Below are 23,934 nucleotides of genomic sequence, written 5' to 3' on the forward strand. Positions count from 1 at the left end.
GTTTTTGGCTGAGATTCCTTAGTATTATGATTATTGATAGCTGTTAATAAAGTATAGAGAAGCCATAGATCTAAGCTAACAACATATATATATATACACACACACCCACAAAAAAAAGTATATACAGACAATTCCAGTCAAAACTGTAATAATTAAGCGTTTTTTTTTTTCTGAAAGAAGTCTCTTATGCTCACTAAGGCTGGATTTATTTGATTTAAAATATAGTAAAAACAGTAGGTGAAATATTATTACAATTTAGAATAACTGTTTTCTAGTTTAATATACACTCACCTGAAGGATTATTAGGAACATCATACTAATATTGTGTTTGACCCCCCTTCGCCTTCAGAACTGCTTTAATTCTATGTGGCATTGATTCAACAAGGTGCTCAAAGCATTCTTTAGAAATGTTGGCCCATATTGATTGGCTAGCATCTTGCAGTTGATGGAGATTTGTGGGATGCACATCCATGGCACGAAGCTCCCGTTCAACCACATCCCAAAGATGCTCTATTGGGTTGAGATCTGGTGACTGTTGGGGCCATTTTAGTACAGAGAACTAACTGTCATGTTCAAGAAACCAATTTGAAATGATTCGAGCTTTGTGACATGGTGCATTATCCTGCCGGAAGTAGCCATCAGAGGATGGGTACATGGTGGCCATAAAGGGATGGACATGGTCAGAAACAATGCTCAGGTAGGCCGTGGCATTTAAACGATGCCCAATTGGCACTAAGGGGCCTAAAGTGTGCCCCACACCATCACACCAGCACCACCAGCCTGCACAGTGGTAACAAGGCATGATGGATCCATGTTCTGGAATTTTGGTGAGTTCTTGCAAATTGTAGCCTCTTTTTCCTATTTGTAGTGGAGATGAGTGGTACCCGGTGGGGTCTTCTGCTGTTGTAGCCCATTCGCCTCAAGGTTGTGCGTGTTGTGGCTTCACAAATGCTTTGCTGCATACCTCGGTTGTAACGAGTGGTTATTTCAGTCAAAGTTGCTCTTCTATCAGTCAAGTCAAGTTATCCTCGTTTATATAGCGCTTTTAAAAATGTAGATTGTTTCAAAGCAAATTTACAGAGATAAACATATAATTTAAGGTAACAGAGATTGGATGGTTTTATAGTGGTTCTTGAAAAATGTTTTTTCCAGCTAAAGTTAGTTTTGATTTATTCACTTCCGTCTAAATGATCATTTGTTATTAAATTAGGGGCCTCTAAGACGACACCGTTCTCTCTAAACAGACTTTAAACGTGAACCTGTGATAGACGCTGATGGCGTTCACATGCGCATTAAGAAATGATTCTATAGTTATGTGCGTTTGAATATATGTGCGCAGGTTTGTAATTCCTTACAAACCATGCCTAAACAAACTATTTGTTTTGTCTATAAATTATGATGCAGAATTTTATTTTATCTTATCACTTTGGGTAGGTACGCGAACCGAAAAATTCCACAAAGCTTTATCTGTAGAGTGGTATAGGGATCCTCCATAGGGAGAGGCTAGTTGGCACTTCAGCACTGCATTGTCATCAGGTCCAGGCGAAAGTCCTTCGTCAGATCTGGAAACGGCCTGGATCCGGCAGGCTGCGGGAAAACCTCGGGATAAACAAAGACACTAAAATTAGCGTAGATGCCATTCTTCTTATGATGTAACGAGTACATCAGGATTTAAGGGAAGTGTTCCCAGTTCCGGCTGACCTAATCTAAGCAGCCTAATATTGAATTATAGAAGTCTATAGAGTGTTATGTGAATGCTAGGTCAAAGAGATGTGTTTTTAGTTTAGCTTTGAACTGACAGACTGTGTCTGCTTCCCTGACAATGTTAGGAAGATTGTTCCAAAGATTTGGTGCTAAATAGGAAAAGGATCTACCGCCAGCAGTCGATTTAGATATTCTAGGTATTATCAACTGGCCGGAGTTTTGAGATCGCAATAGACGTGAAGGACTATAATGCGTTAAGAGCTCGCTCAAGTACTGGGGAGCTAAACCATTTAGTGCTTTGTAAGTAATCAGCAATATTTTAAAATGTATACAATTTTTAATAGGGAGCCAATGCAGTGTTGACAGAACCGGGATAATATGGTCGTACTTCCTGGTTCTGGTAAGAACTCTAGCGGCTGCGTTTTGAACTAGCTGTAGTTTGTTTATTAAGCGTGCAGGGCAACCACCCAGTAGAGCATTACAATAATCTAGCCTTGATGTCATGAACGCATGAACTAGTTGTTTCCGCATTTGTCAATGAGAGCATATGACGTAATTTAGATATATTTTTAAGATGGAAAAATGCGGTTTTACAGACACTAGACACGTGACTTTCAAATGAAAGATTGGTATCCAAGAGTACACCCAGGTTCCTAACTGATGGCGGAAGACTTAACAGAGCAGCCATCAAGTGTTAGACGGTATTCTAGATTATTACGTGTGGAAGTTTTTTGTCCAACAATTAGAATCTCTGTTTTTTCAGAATTTAGTAGTAGGAAATTACTAGTCATACAATTTTTGATATCAACTATGCATTCCGATAATTTTGTGAATTGGTGAGTTTCGTTAGGTTTGGAAGAAATATAGAGCTGAGTATCATCAGTATAACAGTGAAAGCTAATTCCATGTTTCCTAAAAATATCTCCTAAAGGTAGCATGTATAGAGTGAACAGCAGCGGCCCTAGTACTGAGCCTTGTGGTACGCCATACTGAACTTGTGATCGATAAGACATCTCTTCATTTACTGCTACAAACTGATAGCGGTCAGATAAATATGATTTAAACCATGCTAATGCAATTCCACTAATGCCAACACAGTTTTCTAGTCTATTTAAGAGAATGTTGTGGTCAATGGTGGCAAATGCAGCACTAAGATCAAGTAACACTAATAGAGAGATACAACCACGATCGGATGATAAGAGCAAATCTTTTGTGACTCTAATGAGAGCTGTCTCAGTGCTATGCTGCGGTCTAAATCCTGACTGGAAATCCTTGCAGATACCATTTCTTTCAAGAAAGGAACACAGTTGTGAGGATACAGCCTTTTCTAGTATCTTTGCCAGAAAAGTTAGATTTGAGATCGGCCTGTAATTGACTAATTCTGTAGGATCAAGTTGCGTAGGATCATCAGCTTGAATCAGTCGGCCCATTCTCCTCTGACCTCTAGCATCAACAATGCATTTTCGCCCACAGGACTGCCGCATACTGGATGTTTTTCCCTTTTCACACCATTCTTTGTAAACCCTAGAAATGGTTGTGCGTGAAAATCCCAGTAACTGAGCAGATTGTGAAATACTCAGACCGGCCCGTCTGGCACCAACAACCGTGCCACGCTCAAAATTGCTTAAATCACCTTTCTTTCCCATTCTGACATTCAGTTTGGATTTCAGGAGATTGTCTTGACCAGGACCACACCCCTAAATGCATTGAAGCAACTGCCATGTGATTGGTTGATTAGATAATTGCATTAATGAGAAATTGAACAGGAGTTCCTAATAATCCTTTAGGTGGGTGTATTTTAAAATGTAATTTATTCCTGTGATCGCAAAGCTGAATTTTCAGCATCATTACTCCAGTCTTCAGTGTCACATGATCCTTTAAAACTCATTCTAATATGCTTAAATATGTTTGGGTAAGTAAAAGAAACTAAACATTTATTCAGCAAGGACACATCAAATTGATCTAAGTGACAGTAAAGACATTTATGATGTTACATAAGACTTCTAATTCAAATAAATTATGTTATTTTTAACATTTTTATTAATCAAAGAATACGAAAAACATTTTACACATCAAAAACTGTTGTTTTTGTCCAACATTCAAAATAATAAGAACAACTTCTTCCGGCGTAAATATTTAAGCATGGCAAACTCTACTAAATTCAGCTGAGATAACCTTTAGTGACATAAGTATAATAAAGCCTTTTTTTAATTTAAATAAATATGGCCAGAAAAGGCAGGAAAGCACAGAGGCCTGAGGGAATACAGCATGAAGCACGGCTGTGGCACAGAGACATGTAGAGCCGTGGATATATAAGGCCTGTCAAATTCATCCCTCTTTCATTACATGCCTCTCTATAATCACACACCATCACCTCTATAGTGCAAAAAGAGTACTCTCTTTCTCTCTCTCACTGTGTCTGTCTCTTCAGCCGTCTGCTTGGATTAAAATGACATCTCCCCTTGAGTCTTAGGAAATGCCACATGAAGCAGTTACTAACAAACCTTCATGCAAGAGGAGGTGGAGCGGATTGAGGTGTGGTGGTGGTGGTGGGGAGGGGGGTTTATGTGCCCTTCAGCAAAAATGAATTTTCCAATTGCAGTTAGTTCTGCCATGAATAAATAAACAAATGAATAATTGAGAGGGCAACATAAATAAATAACATCACAAACATTTCACAGGCACTCATAAGTTCGGAAGATAACTGGGGCTGAATGCTAATGATAAAAACAGTACATGGAGCAGAATCCAATGCATTATTCACAGCTCGATCACTCGCTCTGAAAAAAAATAGTCAAAATAAATTAATAAATATGAAAAAGAAAATTCTCTCAAAGACCTCAAAACATCCAGTCAGCACTGAAGTGACAGGTTTGTCCCATTTAAAACATCCAAGGACACTCTGCCAAACAAATAACTGACCAGTCAGAGATGTATAAATAAACCAGCACAGGCTTCTACTTCAATTGACAAGTTATGCAAAAGTTTGGTACAGAGGGAGCCGGGAGACATGCGGGCGTCAGGTCCATCTTTAGTGTGTGAGTGTGGATGGACTGGACGGCCCGTGTCCTTGATCCTGTCCGCTTTCGGCCCACGGAGACCTTCAGATGCAGATCTAGGGCAACATTTACACTGCAGATCTTGATGCCCAATTCCGATATATTGACAATATCTGATTTTGTTTTTGCTGACCAGCTTACATATTCTTAACGAAAAAAAACCAAGGTTGACACACTGACCTGGAAAAGCTTAGGCCTCAGGCTTTCTGCACCATCTTTTAAGGTCAGAAAACAATTGGCCTTCGTTCTCCATTGCGCCATTGAAAGGAGTCATGTGATCGTGGTTGGTGCCCACCCGAGTTGACATCAATCACCACCGTCGCTTTTTCAATGACGTACGACTATCGGATTCTTATCAGATTTATTTCCACATATGAATGAGGCCTGAAACCGATCTGAGAATATCGGAATCCATGTGCTTTTTTCCTGCTTACACGTTCATGGGTGATATCCCGTCTGTGTCAAATGGGAGGACAAAATCGAATTGGGTCACTTGAATCATGTAATATAAATGCGGCCTATGAGTTATTGCACAATCTTAGCGCCAAAATAAACGAGTAAACGCTGATATGATCATGGTAAAATGAAACGATGTTTAAAAGCATGGCTTCTGCTTCTGCCACAGACCCTTTATGGAGACTAAGTGGCAATACCCTTAACATACAGTGTGACCGACCACGTTTACTCACTGTAAAAAAAAAGAAATAAAATTCTACAATGAAGCTGTAAACAAAACAAAGCTTATTGGAGGACTTTTTACAATAAAATACTATTTCAGTCTTTTAGTTGTTTAATTCAATGTCTTACTTGCCATTTCTTCTGAATTTGCAAAAGTACTAGCAATTTCTGAGTGAAAATTGTTTCACCTACACCCCTTTTTTTTAAAGTGCTGTACATATCAACACATGCTCTGTTCCCTTACGAAGGGAACTCAACGATGCGTCCATCGACGCCATGGGAACGCCCCCAGCGTGACTGCGTCTGAAGCATCTATGTCAACTAGTCCAATGGAAAGAATGAGCGTCACGGGCGGGTGACGTCATGACCAGGATATGATAAAAGCACATCCGGTGCAAACCGGCATTAGCTTCTGTTGCCTCAGCAAGCGATCTGTGTCAAACTGTCTGTTAAATTTACTGTTGTCTGTCTGATATATATATTTATGGAAACTAAACAATTGCACAAACTCTGTGTTCTCCCTGCTCGCGCTATTTAACGAGTAGGGACACACACGAGCTTTGTGTGATGGGTTTGGGAGTAGAGCATGCGGTATCAGCCTCCGAGGGGGCTGATTGCCAACATTGTGAGAAGCTTTCGCTTCGCATGCTCCGCTCCCGCCTGTCACTTTTCGAGGAAAGTGGCCGGGCTCGCAATTCTCAGGGTGACAGGTCCCGCGTCTGCCGAGGCAGCGCGGAGAATGCATTCCTGTGGATCGCGGATAGGATCTCTTTACGGGGTTGGAGACGGGTCCGCGGATCTTATCTCCTCCCTTTCCACGAGGGATCCAGTGCTCTCTCGCCGGTCTCGGAAGCCCGCGCTGCGGTCTCTTCCGCCCGGGGAGAGAGAGAAATCAATGCTTCAGTGCTCTACCTCCGAGGAGGTAGATGTGCTGGGCATTGAAAGTGACACAATCATGGGGGAAGTGAATTTGCCATCTCTTTCCCCAGCGTATGAGAAATATATATAGCCTATATATATATATATATGATAGTTTATATATTATATATAAAATAGAGTGAATATATATAAAAAATATATATAAAAAATAATAAGCTGGTGGAAGTGTTTACTAAGGCTGTAGATAAATTAAATATTTATGGCCAGCAGAAATAAGGGGGCACTCGTCCTAAAAATAAAATAGATTAAACGAGTTTCCTTCCCTCTATTTTTCCACCTCCATCACGGGGCCTTCCATTTTTCCCGATCTGCACAGCGAGCTGTCTAGATCATGGAAAAAGCCTTACTCCTCTTGTCTTTTAGCCCCCACATTCATGTATATTCAGATATTTGGGGGTTAAGAGGGTATGGCTATGGGGCAATACCCCGGGTAGAACAGACGCTTGCGAGCTATCTGTCTCCCGGTTCAGTATCGTACCTGAAGGCGTCGGCTTCTCTCACTAAACCATTAAAGAAAACTATTTTTTAATCTAGTGGGAAAAGCATATATGGCAGTGGGTCTAGCATGGGCCTGCTTGCACACCATAGCAGTGCTACAAGCATATCAGGCTGACCTGCTGCGGTATTTGGACAGAAGTGAGGGAGTTTGGCCCGATGGGGTTTGAGAACTCCGTCGGGCCACAGATTTATCTCTCAGGGATGGCAGCCCTTGTGGTCACTGTGAGACACCTCTGGCTCAATTTGATGGGAATCATAGAGAAAGATACAAGATAATCTCTCCCTCGCTATGTCCAACCCCCTGGGGCTGCTGGGCGTGAGCAGCTCCAGCCGTCTAGTTTCTCATACACAACACAGCAGCCAAAGCCTTCAAAGCAGAAGCCGGATCCGAGGACCGTTCTTCACGCTGAGAAGGCTGCGGCTCAAAAGAAAAGGTCTGGCGCCACCGGCGTCAGACCGGTGAGGGCAGCCCCAACCGGGGTGGAATGGTGTACACCTCATTATACGGTGCCCTTTCCATCTCGGTGCCCTCAGGGGACCGTTCTGCCAACCCCGCCACCCTTGGTGCTTCGGGGCGCAGCGGTCTCCAGCGAGCTTCTGGCGCAGCGTCAACTCGACATTGCGTCGGAATGCGCCCTCTGAGGGGGGTTCGATAACAGTCAGTTCGGGTGGTTCCTGCCAGTATGCTTCAGGTCCCCGAACTGGCTGTCTTTATTACACCAGAGGCCAGCCTCGAGGGGCTGGTTCCCTTGGTAGATTTTCTGGCAGCGCGGAAGCTACTGCCAAATATATCTCTATGGGTCCTGCAGTTAGTAGTAAGAGGCAGATTTGGTTCTCGTCCTCCAGGCTACAACGGGGTGTTGCTCACGTTAGTGCATTCCGAGCAGGCTCTGGTAATGGAGCAAGAGGTAAAGGCCCTGTTAGCAAAGAAAGCTATAGAGCAGGTGTACTCACCCGACATTGCGTCGGGTCTTTACAGTCGTTATCTCATTGTTCCAAAAAAGGATGGAGAGCTGCGTCACATACTAGATCTTCGTCTGTTGGAGTGTTTGGTGCTGGAACTCAAGTCCAAAATGCTGACACTCAAACAGATCGTGACTCAAATCAGATCCGAGGACTGGTTTGTCACGATAGATCTAAAAGACGCATACTTCCATATCTCCATCCTCCCTCAGCACAGGAGGTTCCTGAGGTTTTCTTTGGGGCAAAGAACACCAGTATCAGGCACTTCCTTTCGGTCTAGCTCTATCACCCCGCACATTCACGAAGCGTGTAGACGCAGCTCTGGCCCCGCCAGGCTGCAGTGCATATGCATTCTGAATTGCATAGATGACTGGCTGATTCTAGGGGAATCAGAACAGTTAGCGGTTCGGCACCGAGGTGTCGTTCTCGCTCCTATGCAGATGTTGGGGTTGAGGCTCAATGCCAAGAAGAGTGTGCTTTCTCCAGTACAGAGAACCACTTTCCTTGGTGTGGTATGGGATTCAGTGACGATGCGGGCCACTCTGTCGCCCGTTCGTGTAGCTGCTATCCTAACAGCCACAAAAGAGCTGAGGCTAGGCCAGTCACGCACTGTAAAACAGTTAGAGAGACTGTTGGGTCTTGTGACAGCAGCGTTCAACGGGATAACTTTTGGCCTGCTGTACATGAGACCTTTACAGTGGTGGCTCAGGACCAGAGGGTTCTCCCCGAGGGGAAACCCACTTCGTATGATCAAGATCACGCGGCGGTGTCTCCGCACCTTGGTTATATGGAGGAAACACTGGTTCTTAACCCAGGGTCCGGTGTTGGGAGCTCTTTGCCATCGAGTTGTGATCTCGACAGATGCTTCCCTCACCGGCTGGGGAGCGGTATTGGAAGGCCGCTCAGCTCAGGGCTTGTGGAGGAGTCATCATCTCTCTTGGCACATGAATTGCCTAGAGATGATGGTCGTCTTCAATGCGTTGAGACATCTCCTCCCAGACCTGAGGGGCCATCATGTGTTGTTCTGGAACAGTGACTGTTAGGCCTCAGGGCAGCAGCGTCCAATGTGATACCCTTTGACCTGCTGTACGTGAGACCTTTACAGAGGTGGCTCAGGACCAGAGGGTTCTCCCTGAGGGGAAACCCACTCCTTACGATCAAGATCACGCGGCAGTATCCCCGCGCCTTGGTTATATGGAGGAAACTCTGGTTCTTGACCCACAGACAACACGTTGGTGGCCTCTTATTTTGGTCCCTCAAGAAATTACGCTGTCTGAGGGCAGTGTATATTCCGGGGGGGGCCAGAATATTGGAGCAGACACCCTGTCGAGGCAGGGGCTGAGGCCAGGGGACTCCACCCCGAGGCGGTGGAGCAAATATGGGAGTTTTACGGCCAGGCAGAAGTGGATTTGTTCTCGTCTCAGCATACGACGCACTGTCCACTCTGGTTATCCCTCACTCAACCAGTCCCCTCGGGGCTGGATGCTATGGTGCAGACGTGGCCGAGGCTACGTCTGTACGCATTTCCCTCCGTTGCTCTGCTCCCAGGAGTTCTGGAGTGAATCCGCCAGGATGGAATAAGCCTATTTAGTAGCACCACCCTGGCCGAGCTGAATTTGGTTTGCGGACCTAATTTTTCTCCTCGACGGACCTCCCTTGGAGGTCCCGATCAGGAGAGACCTTCTGTCTCAGGCAGGGGATGCAATATTGCACCCCCGGCAGGGGATTTGGGAACTGTGGGTTTGGCCTCTGAGGGGGCCCAACTCATAGAGAGTGGTCTCTCAACCGAGGTTGTTTAGACCATTCTAAGCTCCAGAGCTCCCGGTACGAGGAAACTATATTCACTATTTCGAGAGTTTTTCACTTCTTGGTGTTACCAGCGTCAGTGGGATCCGGTTAACTGTTCAGTAAACACAGTATTCGAGTTTCTGCAAGAACGCTTTGTATCAGGTCTATGTCCTTCCACGCTTAAGGTATAATATGTGTGGCGGCCATTGCGGCTTTCCACGCCCTGGTGGGTAGTACATTTTTGGGTCGAGACCCCCTGATCACTCGTTTCCTTCGTGGCACTTTGAGGCTGAGGTATGCAACTTGCACTAAGGTGCTGGCTTGGGACCTTGCAATAGTTCTAGAAGGCCTATCTGGGGCTCCCTTCGAGCCCTTAGATTTGGTCTCAGAGAAGTTCCTTTCTTTTAAGACTATTTTCTGCTAGCTATTTCGTCCCTATAAGAGTCAGACCTTCAGGCCCTTTCGGTCCCCACCTGCCTTGAGTGCACCGGGATGGCCAAGGCAATCTTACCCGAAACATGGATATGTTCCAAAGGTGCCTACCATTATTCCGAGGCCTATTGTGCTGCAGGTTTCTGTCCTCCCCCATTTTTCGGACCAGGAAAAGCTGAACCTCTTGTGCCAGTGCGAGCACTGGACACTTATGTTCATCGGACTTCTCTGTCGAGAAAATCCAACCTATTGAGCATATAGATAGTCGAGACTATTCTTCTTGCTTGTGAGTCTTCTGGCCAACCATGTGGTGGTCAGGGCTCATTCCACTAGGAGTATGGCTTCTAAGCGTATTATCTGGAGTTCTCTCCAAGACGTTTGTGATGCGGCGGGCTGGTCCTCACCGCTCACATTCATGAGGTTTTACAGCTTGGACCTGGATGCTGCCCCAGGATCCCAGGTGCTTGGTGCAGTGTGACAACAGGCTGACACTCAGGCATTTGAAAGTCTGGCGCTTTGGGTATTCTCGTTCCCATGGCGTCGATGGACGCATCGTTGAGTTCCCTTCGTAAGGGAACGTCTCAGGTTACTATTGTAACCATAGTTCCCTGAGAACAGGGAACGAGACGATGCGTCACCCTGCCATACTTCCTGCATCCCTGTGATCGGCTTGCTTCGGCAATTTTCGAATTTTTCAATTTTCTTTTATCATATCCTGGTCATGACGTCACCCGCCCGTGACGCTCATTCTTTCCATTGGACTAGTTGACATAGATGCTTCAGACGCAGTCACGCTGGGGGCGTTCCCATGGCGTCGATGGACGCATCGTCTCGTTCCCTGTTCTCAGGGAACTATGGTTACAATAGTAACCTGAGACGTTTTCTCTGATCGGTGTGTGAATTATGCTAGCATGCTGAGGTTAGCCTATAGTAAAAGAAGCTATTTATATAAAGAAGTCTTAAAGGTACCGTATCAAAAACAGTCTATTTAATTCTCAGAGTCAGAGAGAGTATACAATAGTGGTCGTGACCAGATGGATTGTGACTTTTTTGGTGCGAGAAAGCTTGATCAAAAGATTTCAGATCAAAAGCACTTCTTACACCCTTCTTAAATGTAAAGAATTTAATGTACCAAGTAAAGATTCAAGTGAGGCTTTGTAACAAATAATTTAAACATGTAAGCAAACAGTTAAAAAAAAATAAAAAAAATAAAACATAAAGAATAACCCTTAACTAAGCTCCACCTGTTTGGTTACTTACTAAATAAGACAAGCTATCTGGTTACTATCAGAGCAAAAACTCGGTGTCAGTCAGATTAGAACAAAACTAATATATATTTTTTAATAAGGACACAAACAATTTATCGAAAAAGACAGTAAAGAGATTTATAATGTTACAAAATATTTCTATTTCAAATAAATGCTGTTCTTTTGAACTGCCTATTCATCAAAGAATCCTGAAAAATGTATCATGGTTTCCACAAGTAGCACAACTGTTGTAAACATTGATAATAAAAAGATGTGTTTCTTTAGCAGCAACTCAGCACAGAATAATTTCTGAAGGATCATGTGACACTGAATACTGGACTAATGATGCTGAAAAAACAGCTAAATATTAAAATAGAAAACAGTTCTTTTAAATTGTAATAATATTTCACAATATTAATGTTTTCCACTGTATTTGTTACTGGATTTATAAAAGCAGCTTTAGTGTGCATAAGAGTTTTTTTTTTTTAAAACACAAAAAAAAGTCATGCTGACCCCAAACATTTGAAAGATAGTGTACGTGACTATAATTGCAATATGTGTATACCTTAAAAAAACAGACAAAAGGTCAGTGGACAAAATGATTAACAGGTTTTCCTCACCTCATCTTGTGTAGCGGTCAGACTCTCCGGAGCGGCCCGCACGTCTCCCCTCAGTCTCAGAACCTCATCTTTACTGGACACCTACCACACAGACAGGTTTAACTCTACAGGAGCCTTACCAGACACAGATTTACCAAAGCATGTGGTGCGTTGTACCTCGTCCTGCTCTGCTCTTTGTTGCTCTATGAGCCACTTGCAGTCTTTCTCCTGATGCTGGATGTCACAGTTCAGCTCAGCTATTCTGGAGGCCAGAAGATCCCTCTGATACTCTACTTCATGTAGCCTGGAGACCGTGGACTCCTCTTCAACCAGCTGTTCGTGCATAGGAACAGAGATGCAAGATATGTTATTGTAGGTCAGGTTGCTTCATGCCGGTCAGTGGATGTGTTTATTGATGTGTAGATCATGGAGGCTGGAGAGGGTGTAGTATCAGGTAGTGTATCGATGCTCATCAGTCTTTAAGCTCTCTCTGATCTCTCTCTGATCTAGACCTGCTAGCGGCTTTCCAGTCTGCCGCTCAATTGGAGTAAACAAGTGCATTATACTGGACTTGTTTATTCCAATTGCGCGGCAGACTGGATAAACAGTCAATAAAACTAGTTCAAAGTAAATGCAAAAGTAAAAAAGGCAGGTTCGTGGCAACAAGTATTGAAGAACCTCTAAGCACCTTCTCTCTCAGAAAACAGCCCATACCAGCAGATGTCTATAGTCTCAGCCTCAAACATCACGTCCAGTGTTGCTGATATATTAGCGAGTAAAGTAATGCATCACTTTTACATTTACAGCAAAATATCTGAGTTACTTTCTCAAGTTACTTTGTTTTCCCATTTATTGACTGACAGCTCTCTTATCCCCATGTTGAGGGAAATCAGGAGGAAGTGTAGATGTGTTGTGTGGCTATGCAAGACTAGCTACTGTCAAATATTAGCATTGGTAAAGTGGTAAGCAGTAGCGGTTTTTGCTATAACTCACTTGAAACTGGCCTCGCAACAGAAGAGCGCTGGTCCCTGCCATCACGGAAGTTAACAGGGGCTTGGGGCAAAAATGCCACTAAAATGAATAAAAATGCCCCTCAAAAATCAGGATATATGAGGCAAAAATGTCCCTATTTGAGTTCTTGTTTTTAATATTTGTATCAGGATGTAGAGTGCCGTTTTCCCCAATATCAGCATGATTGCAAATGTGATGGTGTTGATTTTATACAACAGTTCAATAAACAAGAAGTTAATGTTAGGTGACTTTCATTTTAGACTTATTTTGCAACAAATCCACAGTTGAACCATTGTGCGTCTCTTAGCAACTGAATGAGTCTGCGTTTTGATGGAATCCTTTGACTGAATGAATGAATGAATGACTCACTGTTTAAGACTTTTTTCCCATAGTTTCATTTTAAATATTTATATCTCACATCTGCGATTGATAAAATCATACCTGGGGTCCACCATTGTTTAATAAATATTGTCCGTACAAGCACAAATGTCAATTGAACAAGACGTTATGAGATCGCTGAGGGGCCGAGAGAGTGACAAAGATTGAATGTGGATTTTGTTTTCGGTCGTGATTACAATGCGTGGATAGTCGAAGAAGAATAGGTTTATAAATAGAATATTAAGAGTGAAATAAGAGTTAACAATAACAGAGATAATAAAGTAATCGCAGTCGCATTGCATACATTGTTTGTTTAAAATGGGCCTCAGATTTGCAAAGGCCTTCTCTGGTGGAAACTGGCTATGGTTAGCATCTATTTACCAATGTCTGCCTTGCAGCAAATCAGGTACAACTAATAGGCAACTGTCATGCGTTTCATATTCATGAGCTGAGATGATTAGTTGGCCCTGAACAATTTTCAGATTCCTACACGCTTGTGAAAAGGTACTTAAAGATAAAACTAGTGAAGTGCCTAGTGAGGAATATCTAATAATTAATTTAATGCTGAATATGCATGAAAATTTAATATTCTAATTCACCTCAGATTTGTCCATGGATGCATATATATATATGTATGTGTTCAAAAATAATATGTATTCTATATTAATATGAATAATATTATGAATATTAATGGTGAATTATTGTTTTATTAATAAATAATATGAATAATATGTGTTATATATATATGTGTGTGTGTGTGTGTTCAGAAATAAATTACATATTAAGATATATTAAAATAGAAAACTGTTCTATTAAATTTTTATGATATTGCACAATGTTAATGTTTTTACTTGATTTCGGATCAAATAAATGCAACCTCAATGAGCATAAGAGAGTTATAGTATCTCTCAAGACGTCTACTTCCAGTTTGTCCTCATGCTGACCAGGCTAAAAGACCAAGAACAGTCTTCAATTAAAAACAGCAGGGTTCAAAACAAAGAAAGAGAAAGAAAATAAATCATCTTCTGTTTCTATATGAGGACAGTACTGGCATATAATGTTCCATTCTTTCTGCCCTCCATGCATTCTGGATGCATGGCAAATTGACGATTTAAGGAAATGGTTCAATTTTTAGGGAGCGAGCAACAGCCTTTCTCACATTAAATGGCAAATTGGATAACGTGGGCTCAAACCACTTTGTCTGTTATTATTGGAAATGATTGTGGATTACACATAATTATCTGCTAAAGTACCATTCCCCCCTTTATTCCAAACAGAATGATCCAACTTCAAATAAAATATGATTTTAGTGCATTTCTGGGAGTGTATGCAGGATATAAAGCAGAGAGTAGACCGTCTAATCATATTGCCTACAGTAATCATAAAGGAAGACACAACACAAATTCAAGCAGCAGGGGTCCTTGGAGCATTTTGTCAGGATTTGTTGCGAGTCAGGTTGGTATTTGGGGTCGTGTGAAGGGTATAAGCTTAAGTAATAAGTGAATTGCTTGAGTTTAACTATTGCACAAGGAAAATATTATGGTGGACAAAAAAAAATATTTGACATCAGAATCAGTGAAAACAGATAGAAACAGGGTTAATTTACATTTCTCGCTGACATTAAGGACTCTTCAATCTAAATATACTTGAATCTAAACTGTATGATTGAAAATATAGCTTTTGGAAACACTTTCTTTAATGGTTCCCCAACAGACTATAAGTAACTTTGCAAGTACATGTCAACAAATTCTACTAACCAAAACCCTAACCTAACAGTTTACTAATACTCTAATCAGAGTTAGTTGATTGTACTTGCAAATTAAAGAGAGTTGGTTGACTTGTAGTTGCAAATGAATGAGATTTAGTTCAGATGTAGTTGCAAATTTACTTGTAATAGTTAGTGGTCTAAAGTGGACTATTGGGATAAAGTGTAACCCCGCTTTTTTTTTTTTAATCCCTGAACTGGGATTTTTTAAATCGCTAAAAAATTGAACAAATACAAACTTACTGGCCATGATAAGTAGACTGTACATTGAGCCTGGTTTAAAAAGAGTGTGTGTGTGTGTGTGTGTGTGGTGGGGGTATGGTGGGGGGGCTGTTGGAGCTTAATTGGCCCCACGTGTGCTGATGTGTGAATGAGGAGAGGTCACGGAGTCACAGTCAGGCGACCTGTAGACCTCTTGCCATCCACTCGCCCCTGTTCTTTCTCATTTATTTCCTTCAGTCTTTCCTCTGGTCTCTTTAGCTTTTCATCTATAATCTCACTCCTCTTCTACATTTTCCTCTTTAAGTTTTTTGTATTTTGAGTGGGCTGTAAAAAGTTAACAGGTTAATGTATGTATATTAATCAAATGTTTTATGCCATTTATAAACATAAATAAAGTCCATTAAAGGGATAGTTCACCCAAAATTAAAAATGCTGTCAGTATTTACTCACCCTCATGTTGTTCCTCGTAAGAACTTCGTACATCTTCGGAACACGAATTATGATATTTTTGATTATATCTGAGAGCTGAGACCATAGGTTTCTTAAGGGATTGAAACTTGCCAGCCCCGAAACGTTATTAAAGACATTGTTAAAATAGTCCAAGTGACTACAGTGGCTCAATCTTAAAATTTATCAAGCGACAAGAATACTTTTTGTGCGCAAAAAAACCTAAAATAACGACTTAATTTCAACTATTAATTTCCTTCTCTGTGGGCCTCTAGTCACTTAACGTAGTGTGATAGCATAGAGCTACGTCACACGTAGGCTCACTATTGCCCGACGCTGGTCATGTGGGTGATGCATGTGACGTACAACAACAGAAGAACTGCGCTATTACACTAGTGAACTGACTCGAGGCCCACAGAGAAGGAAACAAATAGTGAAATAAAGTCGTTATTTATTTTTTTGCGCACAAAAAGCATTCTCGTCGTTTGATAAACTTAAGATTGAGTCACAGTAGTCACTAGGACTATTTTAACGATGTCTTTAATAACTTTTAGGGGCTGGCAAGCTTCAATCCCTTAAGAAGCCTATGGAGGAGTGATCCAGCTCTCAGATTTAATCAAAAATATCATAATTTGTGTTCCGAAGATGAACGAAGGTCTTACGGGGTTGGAACAACATGAGGGTGAGTAAATACTGACAGAATTTTCATTTCTGGGTGAACTATCCCTTCAATGCATTTATTGAAATTATAACAGCTTCATTCTATTTGTATGATTTCGAACTGATCACACACGCATACTAAAGCCCTTCCGTTAAATATGTGAATTTACTGACTTTTTTGACCTCTGAATGTTGACCTTGACCTTGATCCTTTAATACTGTCTGTTTTTCCCCTTGCGTTACGTTCCACTGCCCTCACCGCTATATGGAGTGTGTCCACATCACCCTGCAGACTGCTGACGGCCCGGTCCTGGGTCTGCTGGATCAGTGTGTGTGCGTGCTGGAGACTCTCTGAGACGGAGTACCATCGCTCTTTCCATTCCTTCAGCTCTTTCTCCTTCTGGTCAAATCCTCTCTGCAGCTCAGCAGTCAGATCTTCCTGATGCCTGACCTACACACACATGTACAGGAAGCTTTATACATGCATGTACAGTGGCACCAAATCCTATTTGGAAAATGTAGCAAAACAAATAAATGTCATTGGACTAGATACAGAAATATCAAACCGAGCAGCAATTACTTTAATCCTATGAAGCCTACTGTATGATATTTGATGTGCATATTTCTAAGGCTACTAAATTATCAATAAGACCTAAACTTTGCAGAAAAACCTGTTGTACACAATCTACTACATTCTTCGTTATCGGATTGATAGCTAATACTTTTTTAGCAAGTAAAGGCCTTGTAGAATCATTCTAAAACGGTCCGCCTTCAGGTCCTGGTTCATATGTATTTTTGCTGTGAAATCTTTACTCATTTTTATAATGTAAATGTGAGAATAACTTTTATATTGCTGTAGCAATGTTCAGGGAAGAAGGAGGCGGGAACCGGCGAACATTCAAATAAACTTTATTAAAATAAAACAAACCAAACTAAAATACCGCCAGCAGCCCCTCGCGGACGACTGCTGGCTAAAATAAAACACAAATACAAAAAACAAAACTCAACTAAAATATAGGCCTGTTCCTCTCTCGATCATCAACGTCGTCGCTCCTCCTTTATGCTTCCGCTCCTCCGTGAGAGATGCGAGACCGGTGTGCTTCACAGGTGTTGCTCATTAGCAATCGCATCACCGGCCTCGTGCCGTTCTCTCACATCCCTCGGCCGTCTTGTTCGCCACATACCCCCATCGCCCCTCACAGGCCGGGGGGTACCCACGAGCCTGTGCCTACTCCCCCCCCCCTCGGCGGCGGCGATCGCTGGGGGGTATGGACCGACAAGCCGAGGGAAACAGAGACGGAAGCATGAGGAGCGACAGATCGAGAGAGGGGAGAGAGAAAAAAAAAATTGGTCCGGTTCCCACAACGCGCTGCCATCTGGTCCTCCACCAGCTGGGCGATCTTCTCCGCGGTGCCTGGCGGTGACGCTGGGTACCCCTCGGTGGACGGATCGACGCTCTTCCGCCGCCCGGTGGACGGCGACGGCTCCTCGGGTGCCTTGGGCAGACGGTAGGAGTCCCCCGCTCCCTGCTCCTCCCCTTCATTGGTGGACGGCAGCAGGCTCCGGCCCACGGCGAGCGGCGGCGACTCATCCTCTCCCTCCCAGATGGCAGCCGCCCCTCAAATACCCAGGCGGCCGGCAGCGAGCTCGACCGTCCCACCGGAAACTCACTCCAGCGCACCGCTTCGAGCATCCATGGCCGCGAGTCCCCCGCTCCCTGCTCCTCCCCTTCTGGCGGATGGCAGCAGGCTCCGGCCCACAGCGAGCGGCGGCAACTCGCGCACCATGCTCGATGGCACCGCGGATACCCCACAGCGGCGAGGACTCTCTGAATCTCGCGTTCCTCCCTCTTCTCGGGTTTCGGCACCAGTGTAGCAATGTTCAGGGAAGAAGGAGGCGGGAACCGGCGAACATTCAAATAAACTTTATTAAAATAAAACAAACCAAACTAAAATACCGCCAGCAGCCCCTCGCGGACGACTGCTGGCTTACCTAAAATAAAACGACTGCTGGCTAAAATAAAACTCAACTAAAATACAGGCCTGTTCCTCTCTCGATCATCAACGTCGTCGCTCCTCCTTTATGCTTCCGCTCCTCCGTGAGAGATGCGAGACCGCTGTGCTTCACAGGTTTGCTCATTAGGCCACCGGCCTCGCACCGTTCTCTCACGTCCCTCGGCCGTCCTGTTCGCCACAATTGCTATTTCATGATGGACACTTTCTGGACAGAAGCTAATTTTTTTGGTAAAATCATGTTAAAATATCAAATATAATTCAGCAGGCTTTTGAGGAATGTTTATTTGTTCATCTCTAAATCATCATTGTATTACACTGCATTATATGTTTTAAAACTGCATTAAATGTTTTAAAACTACAGAGCTTTGATCATAAAAATAAGAATTTAAATATTATCGTACTAAGACATACTATTGGAAGATATAGAGTGACAACTGATATGCATTTTATGTACTGTACTGATATACTGTTATAAAGATCTCATTGATTTACATTACAAGCTATCAGAATTGTATCACTATTACTGCTTACTATTTGGCCATATAATAATCAGAAAATGCACCAAATTTCATATGTTTGCTCAATTTGGGTAATAAAGTGTTTGTTTTCTCCTCGATTATGATATTTTTTCATATTTTTTCGATATATTTTCCTATATCATTACAAGGTATATATTTTCAAGCAAAACATTTTTTGAAAGTAAGTCTGTTAGGTTTTAAATTATACAGAGTTCCCATATGTGTTGACACATTGATCCATGATGTTCAAGGGGGCAAATCAAATTTGAATCTGGCTTGCAACATTTCCGGAAATCATTCATCTTTGCCATAATTCCTGTCCTATCTCTCACTGTCCGTACAAATATACACTGAGCAGAAGAGTTTAAGGGCCCTTTCAAACCTACCTTGTTTGGTCCGGACTTTCGGACTTTTCAGTTTGGTCCGAATCAAAATTACAGGTGTGAAACCTCCCCCGGACCACGGTCCGGACCAAACAGACGGAATTTGGTCCGACGAAAAGAGGTAGTCTCAAACTGAACAAAGGTTTGGTTCGTTTCTAGTGTGAAAGCATTTCTGTATGGTTCGGACTTTCAGACCTTTTACAGGAAGTTCCGGTGGTTCCCGCATAGCCGAAAAAACAGAAGGTGGCAGGAAAAATGAGCCGTGGTAGCACATGGGGAGAGGAGGAGACGAGGTTTTTAATTGAAGTATGGTCTGATGACAGAATAAGAAGTCAACTGGAAAAAACGCACAAAAATGGAGACACTTTCCGAAGTTGCAACGATATGCGTCTGTTCATTCATGTTGTCAAAGTTACCCGCCGAATTGACAACACGCTGACGTCAGATGCACGTCCGTTTACAAGCCAATCAATGTCAAGATGCAGCCCACATAGATGATGACGACAGGACACAAGTATGTCACGTAAAGTTCTTTAGTGCGCTCGCATAATTGCAGTGTGAAACCAAACCAAAACTTTCTGAAAGTATAAAATGTATCAAAACGTGAACTTTGGTTCGGACCTTGGTGCTGACTTTCAGGTGAGAAAACGCCCTTACAGCTGAGATGATATACAGTATGTACATCACAGCTTCAGCTCCAAATATACACAATCCTCAGTAAGTTCTACATTTACATAAAACTTTTAATGAATGTTGCATCACAACGTGACTGACGTCCACACACAGATGAGAAGTGACCTTGTCCATCAGCTCTCAAACACATCTAGAATCTTTAAAGAGTCTTCACAGACAGCCTCAAAGGCCCGTATGTATTTTATGAACCGACGAACTCCTGCGGTGAAAGGATCAGCGCATGAAAGTCTATGCGAATGAAATGAGCGTAAGTAAGTGTGAAAATATACTGCGGCGGGCACCTCGCCGGAGCCCTCTATTAATCAAGCTGTCTGCGTTGTGTTTGGAAAGTAATCTTGTCCGAGGAGCGGAGGAAAACGCAGCATTAAGTGGCGGTTGGTCGCACTTTGAAGCAGCTGTTTTACTGAGGTCCCAAAGCACATGGAGGCCAAAGTGTAAAAACAAGAGAGACTGAGCGCTCGCCCTCAGGTTACCCTCCTCACGCTTACACGGGTCCAGCCTACCTAAGGCCCAAAGTATGCTTCCCTTGTCCTCGTCTCACAGACATACTTTTCGCCATCGGCACAGTCCACAGATGTCCACACACACCATCCGCATGCAGTCCAATTTTTTGTGTCCGTACAGACTTGTGTGTGGAAAATAATACACATGTGCAAGTAAATTGAACGCTTGAAAAGAAAGGTGGACCAAATGCGTCAAATCTGCACTCAAGGTCAATGGGTAAAGGGTCAAAGGTCAAGGGCAAAGGCTTGTACACATACTGTAACTGCACAGGTGGGGGAAAAATTTAAGGATTAGAATGGTCAACTAGTCTTCAAACAACCAACTATTCAGTTAGTGAGGTCGGCTAGTTTATAGTGCTTACTTAAGACCTGATTAGTTGACTAGTTAAAATTTAGTACAGGGACCCTCAGAGGACCGCAAGGGATCAGTGGAAAAGTTCAGAAAAAATTGTGTAAAAAAACAATTAAATTAGTCAAATTTGTTTTCAAACTAGTGTCCAGTAAAGGTTGAAAAGGTTGTTAGGGGGGATCCACAGAAAATATTCAGAATTTATTTTAGGAAAATATATAAATAAATAAGTTCAATTTTCCAAATTAAATATTATTTTATTCATTCTTCTTTCTAAAGACTGGTCAGAAATTATGAGATTAACAATACTTATTTTATTCTATTGACAGCTATAGTTTCTTTTTGGGTTTGTATATTAAAAAGGGGTAAAAAGTACATTTATATATATATATATATATATATAAATATATATATATATGGTAACACTTTATTTTAAGGTATACAGTATTATCACAGTGTAATTATACATTTAAGTACAGAGTAAAGTTAATTAACTACATGTACTTACTATAGGGTTAGGATTAGGGTCTGGATTAGGATTATAAATTATAGTAACTATGTGTAACATGTTACATGGACACTGCAAAATAAAGTAAAATAAACTATACATTTGTATATCAAATTAAAATATATAGTTATAATATAAAACATACAGTTATATATTATAAAATAAGTGGTTAATATATATATATATATATATATATATATATATATATATATATATATATATATATATATATAAATATATTTCCTTGATATTTTAGGAAGGTGGTCCTTGTAAGAGAATCATTATATTTGGGGTTACGGTGCCACTATTAGATAGAAGGTAGATCGAGATGATTGAAAAATAACAAGTTTGTTTAATCAATAACTCAGAAATACAGCCAACAGGTGAGACAGCGTGTAACGAACAAACAATACCGGACACTGGACTGAACACAGGCAGGAACTTCAATACACAGTGGCGGGAAACACATGTGAGGAATGAAAACAAACTAAAAGTCTATGAACTGAATATAACTGAACATAATGATGACATACGGGTCATTAACAAGTTTAAAAAAAGCTCTATTAACGTGTAAAATATGTCCTTTTTCAGAACATCTTTTCAATGGTGGCCTGTTGAGCATGACTGGCGTTAACTGTACTTCATGATGCTGGGATCTGGCCTCTGCACCACATTAATATTACATCTCATTTTAGGGCCAGCCATAATTTTAGACGTTGTTTTGAGCGGAGCCATCACTGGCGATTGTGTAGGCGTGTGTGTGGGGTCTCGTGTTAAAAACACGTGCTGTTGCAGCTCTAATTCAAATTATGGCAAGGTTATGACTGGCACTTAACTGCGGTGAGGAAGACATTGCTTAGAAGCTAATAGGCAGTGGATTGTTGAGAGACCTTGTCCTTGAGTTGATCTTCTCTCATTCGTTTCAGCTCCTCTGCCTTTATACAATCCTGCAGCAAGAGAGAGGGAGAGATGAAGAGAACGGAGAGGCGCTGAGGGATGAATGCATAAGAACAACAGCAAAAGAAAGTAAAGAAAATGCACAGTCCTTCAGAGTGTGTCCTAGAGAAGATGATCTATCTGACCTCTACTAAGGTACACTGCAGGAGAATGTAACAATGGCTTTTTGTTGTATTGTCTCCACTATTGTTCTTCTTTTGAAGGGAAAAACACACTTAAGGACTCATGCAAGGCGTGAGTGTTAAACAAACACACATTTCACATTTACTTTCTGGCCATTTTTTTTTTATAAAACTTCAAGTGCATATCCTGTGTTATGATGATTGGTTAAAAGTTGGATAGAACATGAAAACTAAGATACACAATGAAGCAATAAAATGTGACAAAATGGAAGGCCATCATAATAGGCTACACAATAAACTCAACTAAAACAAAACACAACATACTAGAAAGCTACTATAAATGAATGTTACCAGGAGATTGCAAATGTTAATCATAGCAGACAGGCTGAAAACAAGACAAAACAAAACAAAAAACACAAAACAAAAGCCTTGAAATACAAAAAAATTAATTAATATCAATGATTAATTTTGTCAATTAAATATTTAGACAAGCAAACGATCCCAATTTGAGGTAAAGATGTATCAGTTCGCAGTTCGCTTACAGTGAACATTTTGTGCTTTAATTGCAGTGACTAAATAATTTGTCCAAATTATTATGCATTCGTGTAAAAAAAAAATTGTTGTGGTTATGGATGTAAAATCTGGTGTTTCATTTGTTGTCAATATTCCACAAAAATGTACATTGTCCCTACAGCTATTTGTGCCTTCTATTGGTGCTGAATTTGTGCCTTCAGCATATGTTAAGCATATGCATCATTTAATTTAATAGATAAATAAAGTATTTATTATTTATAATAAATAAAAATGAATCAAATTAAACCATGATTAAATGATGCATTACATCATTGCGCAAAGAATCATAATCAAATGAATTACATCTCATTTACTAAATTTGATCTTATAATTTGACAATGAGAGAAAGACAACTTCGAACCTGAGATAGTCTTGCTCGGATTCTAGACGTTACTGAAAGCAAACGGAGAATGAAAGCTCTCAACAGGTGCTTGAAATGGCATTGAGTTCCAGTGTTCAGAATATTTAGCATAAAAACAGTCAATGTTAGGTTTAAAGGTCAAACTGAGAAACCGGACAACAAAGTATGAACCCTGAGCTTCCTCTCAACCACTGTATTAACAATACCAACACAACCAAGCAGCAGATGTTCAGAGCTGAGGAGAGCTGAGGTAGAGAACGCAGATAATAAAGCAACGTGTCAATGTGGCGAACTGTTCTATTTGATCTCAGTGCGCATAACACGCTGCTGTTTTCTGAGGATTTGAGCACGATCAAGGGTACGAGGGCACAGCAAGAGTCTCAAGGATTTCAGAGACCCAGCAGGCCCAAATTTCTTAGACCTTTTGACTTTGAAAAAGAAATCAAAATAAGCAAAGAAAGAAGTATGAACTGCAAGTGCACGGCGATGGGAGGTACGTCCTTACGTTTTCGCATGGCATGCGTAAAAGTGCATGTGAGCGGCTACTAAGAAGGGGTTTGCT

The 23,934-nt window shown here is 41.7% G+C and overlaps 1 protein-coding gene across 7 annotated transcripts in view; it reads right to left on the minus strand.

Annotated features, from left to right (window-relative positions):
* The window catches only part of pmfbp1 (polyamine modulated factor 1 binding protein 1), a 261,062-nt gene that overhangs the window by 56,975 nt on the left and 180,153 nt on the right, over positions 1-23,934 (minus strand). For all 7 annotated transcript variants that reach the window (XM_077201843.1, XM_077201841.1, XM_077201840.1 and 4 more), the window contains 4 exons: positions 22,250-22,306; positions 16,650-16,841; positions 12,085-12,240; positions 11,929-12,009 (listed from right to left, as the gene is read on the minus strand). In XM_077201843.1, the coding sequence (XP_077057958.1) occupies positions 11,929-12,009; positions 12,085-12,240; positions 16,650-16,841; positions 22,250-22,306 (486 nt within the window). The remainder of the gene's footprint in view (positions 1-11,928; positions 12,010-12,084; positions 12,241-16,649; positions 16,842-22,249; positions 22,307-23,934) is intronic.

Source organism: Siphateles boraxobius, unplaced genomic scaffold (genome assembly GCF_051911475.1).
Source record: "Siphateles boraxobius isolate OS27281-9 unplaced genomic scaffold, OSU_SipBor_1 48, whole genome shotgun sequence".
NCBI classification, from domain to species: domain Eukaryota; kingdom Metazoa; phylum Chordata; class Actinopteri; order Cypriniformes; family Leuciscidae; genus Siphateles; species Siphateles boraxobius.